At 34.9% G+C, this 18,265-nt stretch overlaps 3 protein-coding genes across 3 annotated transcripts; 1 reads left to right on the top strand and 2 right to left on the bottom strand.

Moving 5' to 3' along the window:
* Positions 1-899: 899 nt before the first annotated feature.
* On the bottom strand, positions 900-4,030 carry LOC118754168 (alcohol dehydrogenase-like). Its single transcript, XM_036489029.1, has 4 exons — positions 3,611-4,030; positions 1,802-2,029; positions 1,549-1,722; positions 900-1,327 (listed from the first exon to the last, which is right to left on the bottom strand). The coding sequence occupies exons 1-4, from the start codon at positions 3,701-3,703 to the stop codon at positions 1,043-1,045; spliced, it is 780 nt and encodes a 259-aa protein (XP_036344922.1). The 5' UTR covers positions 3,704-4,030; the 3' UTR covers positions 900-1,042.
* Positions 4,031-10,471: 6,441 nt separating this feature from the next.
* On the bottom strand, positions 10,472-11,568 carry LOC118754169 (alcohol dehydrogenase-like). Its single transcript, XM_036489030.1, has 4 exons — positions 11,385-11,568; positions 11,094-11,321; positions 10,857-11,030; positions 10,472-10,792 (listed from the first exon to the last, which is right to left on the bottom strand). Exons 1-4 carry the CDS (start codon positions 11,475-11,477, stop codon positions 10,514-10,516), a joined length of 774 nt encoding a protein of 257 aa, XP_036344923.1. The 5' UTR covers positions 11,478-11,568; the 3' UTR covers positions 10,472-10,513.
* A 2,502-nt stretch (positions 11,569-14,070) lies between these two features.
* Positions 14,071-15,646, top strand: LOC118754170. Its single transcript, XM_036489031.1, has one exon. It carries the CDS (start codon positions 14,423-14,425, stop codon positions 15,644-15,646), a length of 1,224 nt encoding a protein of 407 aa, XP_036344924.1. The 5' UTR covers positions 14,071-14,422.
* The last annotated feature ends 2,619 nt before the right edge of the window (positions 15,647-18,265 follow it).

Below are 18,265 nucleotides of genomic sequence, written 5' to 3'. Positions count from 1 at the left end.
GAAAGAAAATGCGTAACATCTTCAACAAAAAAAAATTTCAATAATCAACGCGACATTTTATAGCCTTTAAAACTGCATTTTATTATAATAAAATTTAATATGAACTGCATACTCCAAATTCTAAAATTTTAAAAAGCTTGAAATTTTGATGAAAATTTGTTGATTTATTATAAATTCTATATAAAGTTTGCAAATCGGATTTGCATAGTTTTTATTATAGAACATGCTATATTAAAAAAAAAAAACGAATGAATATTAAAACAATACACAAAAGAAAAATAGGCAAAGGCTGAAGAGCGAAAGAGGGCGCTACTCGAGTGGCCGGCACTGTATATGTTAACTTTACTGATAAGACAACAAATCGTTTTGACCTACATAAACAAAGTTTTTATTGTCTCATTTACAATAAAAAGCAATGGAAAAACCTTCACTACATATGTATTTACGCATATAATTTTACTTATAAACTGTTGTTTATTTTTTAAAAGGGGCGCGCGCTTACTTATCAACTACTAGATATAGTGCTTGCTATGCGACACCCATATATTGACAGGTTTTGCCTATTTATTTTTTTCTGCACTTAATTTTATTTATTTTTTATGTTTATAAAAATATAGTTCATTACATAACGAAAACCATATAAATCCAACTTTTGAACTTTGTAAAAAAATAAAAAAAAACAAATTTTAAAAGTCATAATTTTTACTTAGAATTTTTAGAAAAATTTTGGGAATGCAGTTTTATAGCCCAGTTTATTAAAAAAACAATTGGCGAAAATCAACGGTATTTTGAAGTCACTTCAAACTTGCACTGCACTATGCTGAGATTGAAATTTTGATAAAACTTCGTAGATTTTTTAACTTTTTTTACAAAGTTAGATACTTGGATTTATACAAAATTAACTATATATATTTTAAATAAAGCAATTTAAACTAGTCAAAGTTGTTGATGTCGTATAGTTACGATAAGCACTATTTGTATATTACTTTATGCACCGCTTTCTAATTTGAATAATTTCCACGCTTGAAATTAAACTTTCATCTCATGATTTAAAAACTGGTTCCCACATAACTGGGAATGTAATTTCTTTGATTTCGCCCAAGTCAAGCATATAAACGCCACCATTTTTACCAGTCTCAGCAACCTTTACTAAATTTTTAGCACAAATTTCAGGACTTTGGCGTCCGGCTTCATCTAAACGCGCAGCTAAACCAGCAGCAAATTTAAATGTGGATTTTGTGTGTGGATTCGCCACAAGCGCGGTCTCTGTAATGCCAGGACAAATAGTGATAAAAGTGACGCCGTGATGTTTGAAATAGAAGGGATTCTGAAAAGAAAAAGAAAAAACCAAACATTTTTGAGAACAAGTTACCTTATAGGGTGTTTACATGAAGCGATTTTAAGGGCCACTTTTAGTTGTAAGCAATAATCGCCTGGTCTGAACGGCCATACAACTAATCGCTTCCAATGAAGTGGGGCGGCAGCCAACTTTTAATTCAAAATCGCCTCTAAAATTGCCTCATGTAAACACCCTATTAAAAAGCTCACCGCCATGCAACGTGTAAATGCCGTGACACCGTGCTTTGCCGCTGAATAAACAGATACAGCTGCCGTTGGTTCCAAGCCAGCTACCGATGAGATGTTGATTATAATGCCGCCACGTCCACCAGTTGATTTATCCATATAGGGCAGAGCAGCAAAAGTGCTGTGTATCAGACCCATCTGTTGAATAAATGAGGCGTATTGAATAAATGGTATGTGTATACACATGTCTTGCGTAATTTATGAGTTTTTTTTTTACCAAATTAATGTCAATCATTAGTTCAACTTGATTATCATCCATTAGCCCACAACCATTGACAAGCAAATCAAAGTGACCCATTTTCTCGACAGCTATTTTGAAAGCTGCTGTAATGCTATCCTTTTTAGTGATATCGAATTGCACAAAGAAAATATTGGCATCGGGATATGCATTTTGTAGGGTTTGCAGCAGCGTTGCATTCTCTTGCAAATCGAAAATGGCTAAGTTCTAATAATAGAAAAATATATATTTTAAATAATAATCAACACATTTAGTGCATACAGAAATTACATACGCACATGCATCACAATATACGTATTTATGTATTGGGGTGATTGACTCAGTTTTTCTAAACCGGTTTCTACCGGTATTTTTTGTATATCTACAGGCGGTTTTTTGAAATCTTGATTTTGCGAATATCGAATAAATCCGATTTTTTATTAAACAAACTGGTTTTTTCATTTCATAAAAATTTTGAACGCTCAATACAAGTTTTGAATTTTTCAAAGTTTTCAAGGCCTTTTCAAGTTTAAGAATTGATATTCAATATATGAATGTTTGTCGCTTAAGCGTTTTCTACGTGTTTAACCGAGCTTCTCCTACAATTCGTGTTCTGCTTTCTTGATGTTGTGACCAGTGTTGCCTGGTTGACGATTTGGTTGTAATTTTGAAGATTTTTTACTGCCATGACGATTTGATGATTTTTGTGACCCAATGACAATTTTCCTTTATAGGCAAATTTGGCTGTTGCTCAACTTTGAAGATAGACAGACACCTACTGATAGTTTACCAATTCATGTTGCAGCACTAATAGTAGTTATCGATAAGTAGTTTTCGTCAATATGTGTGTAGTTTTTGGCGGTCAACTGAATACTGGTACATATTTTATTAAGCGAAGAGAATTGTGGATAAGTTCTTTAGCAAAACTTGCAAGTATGAACAGTTTTTAATGCACATCGTTAAGTTTCAGTTTGAAAAAAAAAAACAAGAAGATGAAAATGTGATTTTATTGCAATTAAAAATATTTTTAATAAAAGTAACGCGAATTTTAAAAATTCGTAAAAAGTTTAACTTTTTATTTTTTTACGTACATCATTCAAAAGTTGGATTAAAATCCAAAAGAGCTTCCTGGTTGTGTTTACTAAAATTTTTTATACGTTTACGATCTTTACACGCAAATGACGATTTTTGAGAGCCAAACTGACGATTTCGCACTTCAATGACCTGGCAACACTGGTTGTGACACAAATAGGGACATCTACACTTTTACTCCATCTTCGAAGAAGCTTTTTTATGGAAGTACACTCGCAAACCTCCGAGTGTACTTCCATTGTCTGGCGAGGGGCGATCGCTATTTGAAAAAAAAAAAACATTTTTCCGGAGTAACAGTAGGCACCTCCAAGCACTCGGCTATGGAAGCAAGAGCGCTACTCAAATATGAAAAAAGTCAAAAAAAGCAACATCGAATTTAAAAAAGTTAAAATAAGACCCAACTTGAATTTTTCACTGATTTTTATTTGTTTTACTATTGATCTAAAAAAACGTTGCACTCATTTTGCTTTGCTATTTTCTAAATCAAACCTATCTTAACTGTTTATAGTTTTATTGTAATTTTGGGCTCTGACTTCATAAGCATTTTCACTGTATTTATTCGAAAATCGGGAACCTGTTTTTTTACAAATTGCAATTTTATAATAACTCGAAAACTGGTTTTTGAGGAAAGGCGAATAATCAACCACCTTAATATGTATACAAATACAATTTTAACATGAAAAAAACTATTCACACTTAAAAACCTGTAATTGTCACCTTCACTCCTTTGGCTAGAAATTCCTGCAGACAACGCTGTCCAATGCCGCCAAAGCCACCTTCGTAAATTACATTCTTGCCACTTAAGTCCATGTTGTTATTTATTTAAAAGTTTTATTTTTTAATTAGAACAGTTTTTAGTATGAAATTTGCTTGTTGTTGTTGTTTTTTCCCCTGCTCAACAGTCCGTTAGCGTCTAGCGTTAGTATATATGTCTGTTAAGTTCGCTTTCAACAGTAGAACTGCGTTATTCTAATACAAACTGCTTTGTTTTAAATGCACTGCGGTTATCACTAAATTAGCGCTCGGTTGAAAGAACTCTCTCTTGGTTTATGATTAGCTACAAAATAATAAAGAAAATCGAAAGTCCATAAGAAGTATTTGCGTTTCTAGCTATTTGCTTCTTATCATTCATTTGTCAATATTTTTTTATCTTTTCAATGTGATATGCAAATACGTATGTACATTATAAATACAAATCCGTAATATAAATACACATGTAAACACATGCACATTAGAATCACTCAGCGCAAAAAAACGTTGCTTCAAAAAAACAAAGCGTTTTTGTGTTGCTTTCCAGTCATTTATTTACATACAGTGCCGGACAAAAGTATTGGCACAGAGAATTTTTCGCAATGTAGATATACAAAGTTTTTTGTTTCTAATTTCTTTCCGCTAAATTTTTATAATAATATAGTTCATACTACAACAAAAAACACAAAAATAAAATATCTAAACTTTGTTCAAAACTTAAGAAAGTTCCATACTCAAATTCAAAGAAACACCATGTTGTGAATTTTTCTAAAAAATCTGATTAGAATGTTGCCAATTAGTTTGAAAAGTTATTGAATTTTCCTCACTTTTGCACAAACTTTATAGATTTTATTTTTAAGGTTTTTTTGTTTGGAAAAAAAAAAAACAAATGGCAATAGAGGGCGTTACAACAACAGATACTATTAAGATCTTTGAAAAATACTCACGCTAGCTGACCCAAACACACATTTTCGCGAATTTCGCGGAAAAGAAGTGTGCGCCGAAATTGATTTGGGTAGCCATAAAGAACACCTTAATAGCCCCTAATTCCTGAATAATATTTACCAGCGTTCGACGACATTTTTTGTCAACAAAAATTTTCATTAAAAAACGGCCTCAAGCTCAACAAAATTGTTGAAATTAATTTTCGTGGTCCTAAAAAACAATTTTTATCAGTTTTTGGAAAAGTGGGTCAGCTAGCTGGACGACGTTCCGTATGCTTGCACTGAATTGTGCTAGGTTGAAATCCGAGTGGGAAAATAATGCTTAAAATACCACCCGGGCATTTTCATTACGCTTTCCTGCCTAGCAACATTTGTAAAAATTTTTGCGGAGTAAGAATTCCGAGCGCTACGGGCAAAGTTATCGATAAATATATGTACTACAATTTTGTGATGCTAGTTACTATACAATATTTATGCGCTGCTTTTACAAAAGAACGAAAAATATACGTGAAATAAGGCTAACGTATCAGGGCTAATAAAACGATGTTAAGAGTATTTGCGTTTGTTAAAAAAAAAATTAGTAAACTAATTAGCAAACTAATTTTTTGCCCCGCATTCGGCTGTCATATATATGATCACCGTAATTATACTTTTAATTGACCTAACTGCTCATAAACACATGCTAAAACTGTGCACTATCACCTATCACCTGAAATGCCAAATTATAACAACCCCACACCCGTCTGTGCATTAACAGCACATTATAATAGCGCCTCCCAGGTTTAAATTTTTTTATATGCACACTTGGAAGCTTTCAAACGCCTCTTAAAATCGAAAGTCTAACAAGATTATAAGGAGTACTTAGTTATAAATGCACACATATGTATGTAGATAAATATGTGAATTCTGTTTGCAATGGTTATAAAAAAAAAAAACAAGTATTGCATAAACTTGCTCGGCAACATCAGTGCACAAGCTTCGTATGCAGTAAGACAAGCCATAGATATCAGAGGTTTACGCTGATAGCTTATGCGGCGGCGGCGTCGCACAGTAGGACACCCCTATGTAAGCTGCTGCCAAAAGTAGTAAGCAGCTCCGACCCAGAAAACAATATTCATTGAAAAAAAAAAATGTAATTTTAGTTTATGGTCACTTTTACTTCAAACATACATAATTATTTTTTCACCAGTTACAAAGACCTTTCCCACCAGACACATTTTTAGGTAATTTTTATAATTTTTATGAAGTTCATATCAGCCTAAGTTTTAATGAACACGAAAGCGTATAGTATATTTTTTTACAATACAAAAAAAAATCTGTCTTGAAACTTAAGTATTATTGGCTAAAATTCGTCGTTGAGGCACATTTTCATTGAAATAATAGTTACGAAGAACTTACAAATCATTTGGTATTTTTTCTTAAGCAATTGTATACATTATTTCAAATTTTTATTCGTTATACATATCAGAGTTCTTTTCTTTAGCTATACAATAAATAAAAATTCAACAAATTTTACAGCAGCTGTGTTTATAAAAAGAACAACAAGAGCTGAATTCGCATTTTTCGCTGCTGGACGTCTCTGCAAACCAAAGTTGCCGAAATCTTTAGGAGTATCTCATTTCTGTTACGATTTTTTAAGAATCTTCAAAGAAAATTATATGAAGTGGTTGACACGAACTCGTAAAGAAATTTCTGTATGAAAAGTAAAGAAAATTCTGAAAAAATTTTGCAAGAAATTCTTCACAGAGCAGCATTATTTTAATTGCTTTACCGATTTTTTTCGAAGTGCTCATAGTTTATTTCATTTTAGAAAATCCGGCAAAAAATCGGATCAGATCTTTAATAATTCTAAAAAATTACTTTACAATACTCTGAAAAAATGGTTTACAGGGGTATTACAAATATGACACGCATACTTAAAGATTTATTCTTTTTTACAGTATTATACTTTTTAAATTCCAAAAATAGTTACTGTTATTTTTTCAAAAATACTGGATTTTTATGAAAAATTACTTTTTTGCTACCTAATGTTTTTTAATGAACAGAAGTAGCATAAATTTATCAGACGTTGATACAAAACAATATAAACTAACAGCAAATTGCTCGTGGAACCGCGTTATAAAAATGCATATACATATGTACATACAGTCATGTCAAAAAATGGTGACGCGACATTTTGAGTAGTTTTCTTTCGTTTGTTTGATGTTTATTAAGCTCTAGCTAATTATATAATACATAAACATCATATAAATCAATATTTCAAAATATTTAGAAAAATTCAACAAATTTTTATAACAGCAACAAACTTTTTTTTCATAATATAGAAAAATACAAGAACGCAGTTTTACAACCCACTAAATTGTACTAGAACAAAGTGCAAGTTTTAAGAGGATAAGAATTCGCGTTGATTTTTGATAATTTTTTTGCCGACGGTTTTATTTTCTTCCATAAAAAAATTTTGGAATATAGTAACTATGACTGAAAAAAAATACACGCCAAAAGAAAAATGTCAAAAATCCACGGTATTTTGCAGACGCTTCAAACAAGAAAACTGACGTGCAACTTTATTGAATTTTTACAAAGTATTACGAAACAGGTTGAAGCAAGTAATATAAACAAAGTTTTTTTTTTAAGACAAGCTTTTATTAGTGGTAAGTAAAAAAAAGCGACCGCTCACCCCAACACAAATCCAATCCACGTTCAGAAAAAAAAAATATAAAACAATGTATCTTTAAAATTCACAATTTTTCCATTTTAATAAGCTGCATTTTTTGTCGGGATATTAGTAAATCTATTAAGAAGAACGCTTAATAAATCTTGTGCTTAATAACTTTACGCTCTTTTTCCATCGCATAACAAAAATAGTTATAAAATTTGCAAATAAATATTCTGTGGAATATATATGTATTTTCTTCTCTTTATTCAAGAAAAAGAGTCGATCCGCTGATTTTCTTACTAGCAAGTTTTCGAAAGTAATTTTTTTTCAGCAGTAATTTGCAGTTTTCTCTCAAAATGAAATGTAAATGCAATTTTTTCGGGAACTAGAACGCAAAAACTTGAAAATTTGCAACAATTTAAATAATTTGCAATACGAGAACACTCCTATTAACCCTAGAATGGTAACTAAGTAAATTTTACATAAACAGCTGTTATGTCGCCTACATACGTACCGCATACAAATTTTTCACTTTTGCTGTGCCTTCATCAACCTTTGGGCATTTGAAAAAAAAAACGCAAAACCAGGTATGCTTTAGTTTTTTTTTTAGATTTTGCAGTGACAAGGATGACATGGTACGAAACTCTCTCATTCTGCTTCCGAGAATCTAACTTAAAGACATTTGCTGACTTGGCAGCACTGTCAAATATAATTGGACTAAACAGCTGACAAGAAAAATAGCGAGCTGCCACCAAATACGCACAAAACGCACCGATTTAATTTCGATGGATTTCCTGCAATCACATAGCAAAATCTTGCTTGAAGATAACGTTTTGAAGAAAACGCATTTTAAATGGTAATTTTTAACATTAAATAATGAAGAGGACATTAAAATTCCAAAAAATTTACTTATTTTGTTAAATAAAAAAGTTAAGCAAAATTTACTCAATAAACCTACCAGTATGTATTTCGCTGCCGTGGCAATATTGGGGGATGTTATAAAAGGTTATTTCCCGTACGCAACGCGGGATCCTGCGGTTGCCCAAAAGAGCCTAGAAATTATTCCCGTACTCAACAAAATGGGTAATAGAGAGCGAAAATTGTAACGTATTGGATCGTATGTGTCTTCTTCTTCTTCTGCCCGAAACAGCCCGGATTTTTTCTCCGGGTAAAAATGGATAAAGCGTCAAAGTGCATATCAGCTGTTTTGTGTTTACATGTTGCCTGCATCTACTTGGTGCTTTTAAGGAATAGTGAATGTATTTTCAATCTTTAAAAAATTCAATTTCCAAGAGTTTGCATTTAAGTGACAAAAACAAAAACAACGCGAATTAGCTGTTTCTCAAATTCTGGGCACGAAATGTGGTTTTTTGTGTCCCCATACTTCTGGGTTATGTTCCATTTTTGAGAGCAAACTTTTCGCTTATTCTCTTATTACCGGATCCGGTCCGGATTGTTAGGGAAAGAACCTAAAAATGCAGATTTTCACAGCGCTCTCACAAGGGAAAGAATTTCGTATCATATTAGGTGTGTACTCGTAATGAGTGGACAAAATTATTCAGCAACGAAAATTCTGAGATTAAGCAGCATTCGCTCTCAAAGATACCAAATATCCACGTAAGTACGAGGACGCAAAATTTGCAAAAACTTGCAACCTTCGAAACAGCTGATCACTTCCACAGTTGCCACTGGTGGTCCTTTGGCAATTTATTTTCTGCTTGGTACATTTTCCCCCGATTTTACATTTTATACAATTGAATAGTTTTGGATAAGAAAAACCTTTTTAAAATACAAATTAAATATATCGGATTGAATAAGTTATTTTTCTCATCATTATTTGTGATATCACATGTGGACGCATTCAAAAATAAGAGAATCTCCTCCAAACACCCATCATTGATCCAAAAAAATTAATAGATACAGCTACAAATGTAGCTTTATAATTATACCATTTTCATTTCAACAATCAACCTACCAACACCGACAACTTCAGCAATAAAACATTTCAGCATGCTGCATTTTAATCTATTTTGGTATATTTAAAGGAAAATTATGGTACAAACGAAAAATGTCATACGGCAACCATAGTCAGCACACACTAAAGTAAACAAACTGGAGATTAATAGTAAATTAACGAAAAATAAACTCAACAAGCGTAGTGCTTAATAAATTTATTCACTTTTTCGTTGTATACTACCATTAATATTAGAATTTGCAATAAATTACTCAAAAAGGCATTTTTTCTTTTGTTTATTTACAAACATGTGTTTGTGATCAGCTGATTTTCTTACGTGGAAGTTTTCGCTTGTAAAAATTTTTCGAGCAGAAATTTGCAGCTCTCTATCATATTTTGCTCTCTCAATTTCCCCTACTTTGCAAGTTTTTTGGGTACGAGGACCCAAAACCAGTAAAAGTTTTCTAAAACTTTTGATGGTTTTGGGTACGAGTACACTCCTATTATCATTGGCAGTGATCTCAGTAAACTCGGTGAAAATAATAAAGATGAAATAGAAGCTATGCAGAATGACAGCAATTTAAGCGATAGCGATGCACAAAAAGTCGAAAAATTATGGACGCATATAATTGCGATATTTTTGTTGTTTAACAATGTGTGTAGCTCATTCAGACTTTTTCTAACAAAACTGTCAAATAAATGATTTAAAACCGAAAAAATGTACTACGTAAACTTTACGTAAATACATACATATTAGAGGGCTGCATGAATGCATTCAAAATGTCTTATGAATTATTCATATACATACAGAACGAATGAACGATTTTGGCTTCACATTTTTTTGAGTTTGAGTGAATAGCTGTTCTGATATTTGTGTCGACAGTACACAAAGCGAAAATAAATTGAATTAAAATAAATGACAATTTTTTGTATGAATATCCCAAAAAAATTTTTCTATGCACATATGTACAAACATACATATGTAAGTATGTATGTATTGCTGCGCTCCTATTACATACGAAAAAACTTGTTTGTAGAAAAAAACTTCTACCGAAATGAGTTTGAATGATTTGAATGTTTTCCATTCATTCATTCACATTCATCTATTTGAAGATAGAAAATCTAAAACAAAAGGCATATTCATAACTTACAAAATTCCAAACGCTGAATGTTTTGTATATGAAGTAAAATATTCAAATCTACTGTACTCTGTATGGCTAAAAGTTTGAATGACTTCATGCAGCCCTCTAATACATATGTATTTATGTATTCATTAGCGTTACCGTTAAAGGATTGAATAACAGCGCTTGAGGTTTTTAAAAAGTAGGTCTCCAAAACTCCGGATAAGTAATCTCTTTAATATCGCCTAAATCAAGTAAGTAAACTCCACCATTCTTTCCCGTCTCAATAACCGTTATCATATTCTTCGCACACGTTTCTGCACTCTGATTTTTGGCATCATAGAAGATTTTAGTAGCGTCTTGAGTAAACTCAAAGGTCACTCTTTTATGAAGATTTATTATGAGACCCGTATCTGTCATGCCAGGACATATTGTTATGAAGCGAACGCCAAAATGATCGAAATAGATTTGATCCTAAAAGGAACGAAAAAAAAATGTACTAAAGAAATTAAAAAAATTAGTCATGTTTCATACAAACCGCCATGCAACGCGTGAATGCTGTAACGCCATGCTTAGTGGCGGAATAAATGGCAAACAAAGCGGTTGCTTCCAAACCGGCAACAGATGAGACATTCATAATGATACCACCACGTCCACCAGCTGACTTATCCATATAAGGCAGTGCAGTGAGAGTGCTGTGGATAACACCCAACTAATGACAATTGAAAAAAGGGGCGTTATTTTTGCAAATTTGTATTTTAATAACTTCTACTACCAAATTAATTTCAACTGTCAGTTCAATGTGTTCATCCATCATTATGGCGAAACCGTTGATCAACACATCAAAGTACTGCATTTTCTCCACAGCATCGGTGAAAGCTGCTGTTATGCTTTCTTTTTTAGACACATCAAATTGTATGAAATGAATTGTAGAGGCTGGATGCGAATTCTGCAACTCCAGCAAAGCTTGCTTATTCTCTGTTAGATCAAAAATGACCAAATTCTGAAAAAAATATGATTTGTCTCTTATTTAACACACTTAAAGGGGCCGATTTGGCAATTTTACCTTTACACCCTTTGCGAGAAATTCTTTGACACAAGCCAGTCCGATGCCACCAAAACCACCTGCACAGATCACATTTTTGCCATTGAGTTCCATATTTTGCACAAATTTAAATAATTTTATATTTTAAAGCTGAATCAGTTGATACACCGCTTTTTCTTTAGCTGTCTGTTGCAACTGCAGGCTCTTTTACAAGTGTTGGCTTAAAAATTTTACGATTTTTGTGCATTTCTTTCGGAAGCGCCAATGTACACCCAGATGCACATACATACGCATAAGTTGTCCCCAACGTTTACTTGCGATTGCAACTCATTGACGTTGCAAAACATCTCGATATCATTGACCTCACTTTATTAAGCTCTGTTTACTTAGCTGCCAGGAGAAGCGTTTTTGTTTTTTTGCCAAGAGATATAAACTGCTTATTTTGCATTTTTCGTAAAAGATGGTTAAATACAAATATGTAGAGAATTTAATTTCACAGATTTGTTATATAGAAGGTTTTTTAAAAATAGCATTTTTTATTGTAAAAAATTAGCAAAAACTGCGAAAAAAATTTACATTGTCACGGTTTTCGCCATTTTTTGACAATTTCTGTTGAAAATTCATAGCATATTGAAATTCCAAAGTTGTAGAGAATTTCATTCTTCACAACTTTTATACCTACATTTCTTTTGTACGACGCTCAGATCACGGCCGGGAACGCAATACACATAGCGATGTACGGAATGCGCCGTAAAACTCATTTCCACACCACCGCTGCAGAAGAGTTTTTTTGGCGCATTTTTTAACGTGTTTCCCCAGTAGGACTAATCCACGGACAACGTTTTTTTTTTTTTTTTTAACGTAAAGCAAGTGCAGGAAATGAGTTTTACGGCGCATCCCAAGCATCGCCATGTGTATTGCGGTCCCGGCCGTGATCTAAGCGTCGTACAAAAAAAAAATGTAGGTGTAAAAGTTGTGGAGAATGAAATTCTCTACAACTTCGGAATTTCAATATGCTATGAATTTTCAACAGAAATTGTCAAAAAAATGGCGAAAACCGTGACAATATAAAATTTTCTCGCAGTTTTTGCTAATTTTTTACAATGAAATTAAAAAAAAATCTTCTATATTATAAATCTGGGAAATTAAATTCTCTACATATTTGTATTTAACCATTTTTTACGAAAAATGCAAAATATGCTTGCAAATCGCAAAAAACCCAAAAAAATTTTATCCCAGATGGTGGAATGTTGCCAAATGAAATTTAGGGGCAAGACTGCATCCATGATCTACGTATTAAATAATAGTAAAAAAATAGTAAATCAAAAAATCGCTGTTAAAAATTTTTTAAATTTTCCTACCAAATTTATCTAATTTTACTGGGCTATATGTGTCAGAAACCAAATTTTACAGGACACGGTTTTTTCTACTTTTACATTTTTTTTTCTGTTATTTTCTGGCCTAATAAGTGTCGTTTTCTTAAGTACCTTTGATCTTCAAACACATTTTTTCAGAACAAAATTTGTATTTAAAGGCAGATAAATTTTAAAACCTACTTGAGAAAACAGCCCTAACAATTTTTATTGAGCTTGAGGCCGTTATTAATTAAATTTTTTGTGGGAAAACCACACTACCTCTCCACAACATTATTGTTCATCGAGTTAATTGGGGCTTGATTTTTTTTCTGTATGACAAATACGATAATTTCGTCCATAAAAAAAAGTGCATTGTATTATTCGTTAAAATATACGGTAGCTGTGAGATTTCATGTACAATATTTTTCCAGGTGATGCGTTGTGGGATGTAGAAGAAATTTGCATCACAAAGACATCTTCGAAAAATAAATAATATAAAAAAAAAAAACATTTTTAATATACAACGCTTTTATAAAGCACTGATAGGCACTGCCTTGCTCGCGGGCAAAGCTCTTTTAAGCTTTCTATACATTTTGTATAGGCGCGAGCAGAGTAAAAGCTCGCTCTGTCCAACGTTGATGTAAAGGAATGGCGTGTCGTCCATTTCAGCTGTAGTGTACGTAGTGCATAGGGCGACTTCTACCTCTCAACCGTAGAGGTAGATGTCGCCCTATGCACTAGAGTTTTTTATAGGAACTTTGCAAAGCAAAGGTTTTATAGCTAAAATGTTGTCTGGACACACAACATTGCAAGTTGATAAAAGCGCTGTAAAAAAGTATTCAAATCTGTACATCATGGATACTACACCTAACATGCTACTCGGGCGGAATGAGGCTAATCGTTGGCATTATTATTACAATAACATATTAAATTAAGAAGATATTGAATTCGCCACATTCAATTGGCATTTTGTTTTTGTAAACATACCACATATTAACCTCTTATAACAAATATCGAACTTCATCATGTCACTCAGCATACCACAAGGTACTATAGTTTTACCATTTCCATTTCCAATATTTTACAATCTCGCTTATTTTTTAACAGTTTTGATATTTGATAGGCCTTCATGCGTTAATCAGCGTACCGTTTGGAATATAAGAAGTTTGTTATTACAACATCGGAAGCAAACGACATACAGCCGCACATAAAACATATGTGCCGACGACGCGCGTCCATGTTGGTTAAATATTTACATGTGTAAGCTAGCACCATGCCAGTATGTCAGACGCACTGTCAAACAATCCGGCAACGACTGTGTCAACTGATACCCCCAGCTTAGTAGTTGATGTTTGATGGCGGCTGCCGGTACTTGTCTATTGGCTGCATTTCGAGGTCATCTCTGCTGACAAAGTGCTGACGGTACTTTACAATGAAAATATTGCGAGTACCACGCACTGTCTGCTCTATAAACTGTGAGCAAATGCAACAACTTGTTGCAACAATATGCATGACAAGTGGTCGGATAGATAGAGTGCGTTAGGCACACTTCGAAAGGGTGTTATGCGGTATAAATAAAACGACTCACCACTGTTTCAATTTAGTAATTTTACAGCTTTGAAGCGTGGTCATAACGCATACGCAGAGTAGTGAGAATAGCAAGGACATTTCGAAAAACTGAGCATCCTTCGAAGCACCAACACAATGCGGTTGATGCTCGCATTGGTTTGGGTGACCCTAACCACAGCGTCGACATTCCGTTATACGCCCACCAAGGTACTACTGGCTAAATTGCAAAGTGCGACATTTGAAAAAAAGGACACAGCGCCAGCCAATACACAGTATCACGAACAGGATTCGGACGGTTTCTATTCGTATGGCTATAGTGCTGGTCGATCCGCCAAAGCCGAATATCTCACACTGGACGGCTCGTCGCGTGGTTTTTATTCCTATGTTGACGCAGATGGAAAACTGCAAACTGTAAAGTATGAAGCAGGACGAAATCAGGGCTTTAAGGCTGCAGCGACGAACTTACCCAAAGCGCCAAAGAATCCGAATAGGTTGGCGCCGCTACCCGTGAGAGATACAGCTGAAGTGCAGGAAGCAAAGAAGGCTCACTTTGAGGCATATCGAGAGGCGGAGCTGAGAGCAGCGCTGGCGTCACAAAATGAAGCTTCACGCCTGGACGAGCTCAGTTTGGAGGAGACACAAAAGCCAGAGCGTTCACAACAGGAGGTGGCGGATATTTTGGAGAGTACAAGGAGTAAAATATTAGCTATATTGTCAGAGAGTGCTAGTGCAGAAAATACACCCAGTAACAACAATTTGAATGGCGGTGCAGAGGAGGAACTTAATGTCGAGACTACCCAAGATCAAGAAGAGGAGGTGGCCAATACGGACGACGAAGATAATAGTGGTTTATTATCCATTGATAGCTTGCAAATCTCACAAGATGACAGCGAGGGTAACGAAGAGGAGGGAAATACTAGTGATGGCGATAATGTGACGATAGAAAATGGAGAGGAAGAGAATGAAGCATCGGCGGCATCGAGAGAATTGTCCAGCGCAGAAAGGCAAATGACAACATACAAACTATCCGATTTAGTAGGCACAGATGACCAGCTCAGCTCAAGAGCTCTGTATACATACGAAGGTGATGGCGAGAGCTCCTCCAAAGATTTGCTTCGTCTTACGGACTTGCAAGATAAATCCGATTTGACTTTGGTGCGGCCGCAGCTTACCACCATTGAAACTGTGCGCGTGCCGGTGCATTCGTATTACACAGTTTTGGCGCCAAGAACGCAATACACTGTTGTGACACCCACAACACACGAGCTGGTACCGCGTGAGGAGGCGCTCAAACGTGGCCACAGCCTACCGATTTCGTTAAGTAGTTCCTATTTATCACACCGGGTGAGTTCGAAGTAAATAGGAATACATTGATTAGTAGACTGGCAAAGAATTCAGCAAAAAAGGCGCGATTTCCAAGTTATGGACTCTCTTAAACTATAGCTATTTGAACTTTATATTCATATCATAAATATCTTTTTACCACTACCAAGTTCCATTCGAATGTTTTATTACATTTCCACTTAAATATCATACTTTATACATTTTTCTTATTAATTTTAATTACGTATGTATGTATGTATATAAAATTTTAGTATTTTTGCGATAACGCATATTTGTAAGTATGTATTTAACCATGTGCATGGATGTATTACACATATGTATTTATGTATTTTACGAAGTTAGCCTTAATTGAATAAAGAATTTGCAAAGCAAATTGTAAATATTTGAAAAAATACAACAAAAGTATTTAGTATTTATTTTTCTCAATATTGAGGATATCACATATCGATGGCTAAGTGGAAGATCGACCTATCTCGGCAGCCAGTTCGAAAACGCCCTGTCTCAGAAAAAATTTCAACAACACCCTATTTCACAAAATCGTTGAAGAACGGCCAACGTTCGCTTTAGAAATCGAAGGTATGATTTAAATATTTTTATCGAATTTTTTAACAACTTGAGAACTAAGCAGGGTTTAGGCATTATAGTTAGATTAAGCTGCCCATAAGAGGTCCATAAAGAAAAAAAAGCTGCCGTTTCTTAAGCGAGTTTTATCAGACGCTTTGATATTTTGTCAATTACTGAGTGAAAGCCCTTAAGCTGCAACTTGCCGAGTAACGCGAGTCTTTGCCTGCTGTAGGCTGAATACTCGCAAATTATATTTCCACAGCTTCCTTGTGATAAATAGTTGAACCCTGCTAACAATCACACTAGCGGTCTCGAGTCCATTCTTCTTGTTCAAAGCAGGAAATGAGACATGAGTTCCTTTCGAGAGCCAATTCCTTGGCCAACTCGTCAGCTCGTTTAATACCTTCCACATTTGCCATTGATTTATTTTTTCATACGAATGTAAAACCTTAATGGCTGCCTGACTATCTAGGTTAAGGTTTACTGCTCGCTAGGCGGTTTAAAATTCTGTAGTCTGTTCGCACAGACCTCGGCTTGATAGATACTATAGTGACCTAGTAGCTTAAATTATCACTGAATTTCCGGTTCGGCGTATTATACTGCAGCTCCTCCTACTTCGTCCATTTTAGAACCGTCTGTGCAGAAGTGCCTCGCGGCAGTTGTAAATGCTTCGTTCTTGGCTTCCGAATCCGCCGGTGGCATGTATAAAATTGCATGCAGAGCTGCTGTCGGTGTGGTTCTCAAGTCCCACATTATACTGATCATTAAGAACTGGGTGAAAATCCCCAACTGCAGCCCAGCATCGCCTTACATGTGTACAGTAAGCCGTATTACGATATATGAAAGCGAAACAAGTTTATCGTTTGGTAGTTTTATTTGAATACTTATGCCAAAAAAACATGTTGGGTGAACGAGACCTTTTCGGCGATATAAACATTTTAAAAATCGGATATCAATTAATAAGTTATAGGATAAAATGCGATTTAGCGGCTTTTAGCGGGTGCTAAAGAAAAATTTTACACCCAAAATTTTTTCTCGACAATAAGTACTCAATTAAAACTGGCACACGCAAAACTTTTTTTAGGTTACAGTATTGCCGAGGAATTCCTCATGACCGTTTGCTGTTGAGTACGGTTCCAAGGCACCTCGTGTTTGGCTTTGATTTGAAGGGTGGTCTCCCGCAATTTAGGTTTATCCTAAGCTAGGATCTTTTATTTTCCAGTGAATAATACTAAGTCAGTCTTCTCTTCGTTAACGCTCAGTCCCACTGTGGCTGCTTCTCCTTCTATATTCGTAAAAATATTACTAACCACAAACGTCCATAGAAGTGGTGGCATAGAGACAACTTCCTTTCGTGCTGACGAAAGCGGCCCTAAAATCGACAAATATAAGGTATGTGACGATCTTATTATCGCGAGCCTTTTCCAAGATTTGGAAAATTGTGAATACCTGGTTTATGGTCAATTTTCCAGGTCTAAAGCCATACTGATAAGGTCCAATGAGTTCGTTGGTGGTGGGCTTCAGTATTTCACACAATATACTCGATATGACCTGAGCACACTTAAATTACAGTCGTCGAACATACGTTCACCTAACCATATTCTGCATACGAGTTGATGTATGCACCTTACCACCTTGGATAACTCGGCTGGCTGGCGTCAGTTGTAGCAGGTTTGTTCTTTTTCAGCCCCGTAGTTGCTGTTCGTACCCGTCGTAGTCAGGCGGGGGATCCTGGACTCCGTCATCATCGACTGGGGTCCGGATTCGTCTTATCTACATCTTTGCTGCTACCATTAAGCAGGGTAGAAGTGTTCCTTCGGTAATTCAAGCACGTTCTATACATCTCTGCTAAAATTTTCGAGCGTTTTTCATGTCGGCCAGCACTTCAAGCTCCTCGCACTCACGTATATCGACCTCTTCAGCTCGCTATAGCGGTCCAACGTAGCCGTGTTGCGCCCGTTCGCAGCGTGGCCCTGTAGGCGGCAACTTTTTTCTCAGCAGCTTCGTGCCATTCCTCATCGTACTAGTGATTCTTTCATGCTCGCTGAAATCTGACTACTTCGTTTTTTT

Source organism: Rhagoletis pomonella, unplaced genomic scaffold (genome assembly GCF_013731165.1).
Source record: "Rhagoletis pomonella isolate Grant_MI unplaced genomic scaffold, Rhpom_1.0 Rhpom_scaffold_03485, whole genome shotgun sequence".
Lineage (NCBI taxonomy): Eukaryota > Metazoa > Arthropoda > Insecta > Diptera > Tephritidae > Rhagoletis > Rhagoletis pomonella.
The sequence above is the reverse complement of the archived record's forward strand: the minus strand, read 5'-3'. Positions and strand labels throughout refer to the sequence as shown.

Coding starts and splice junctions, on each gene's coding strand:
- LOC118754170 (XM_036489031.1), top strand. CDS start 14,423: ATGCGGTTGATGCTCGCATTGGTTTGGGTGACCCTAACCACAGCGTCG.
- LOC118754168 (XM_036489029.1), bottom strand. CDS start 3,703: ATGGACTTAAGTGGCAAGAATGTAATTTACGAAGGTGGCTTTGGCGGC. Junction 2,030..3,610: donor TTCTAGCCAAAGGAGTGAAG/GTGACAATTACA, acceptor TTCTATTATTAG/AACTTAGCCATTTTCGATTT. Junction 1,723..1,801: donor TAATGATTGACATTAATTTG/GTAAAAAAAAAA, acceptor TTTATTCAACAG/ATGGGTCTGATACACAGCAC.
- LOC118754169 (XM_036489030.1), bottom strand. CDS start 11,477: ATGGAACTCAATGGCAAAAATGTGATCTGTGCAGGTGGTTTTGGTGGC. Junction 11,031..11,093: donor TGACAGTTGAAATTAATTTG/GTAGTAGAAGTT, acceptor AATTGTCATTAG/TTGGGTGTTATCCACAGCAC. Junction 10,793..10,856: donor CATTCACGCGTTGCATGGCG/GTTTGTATGAAA, acceptor CGTTCCTTTTAG/GATCAAATCTATTTCGATCA.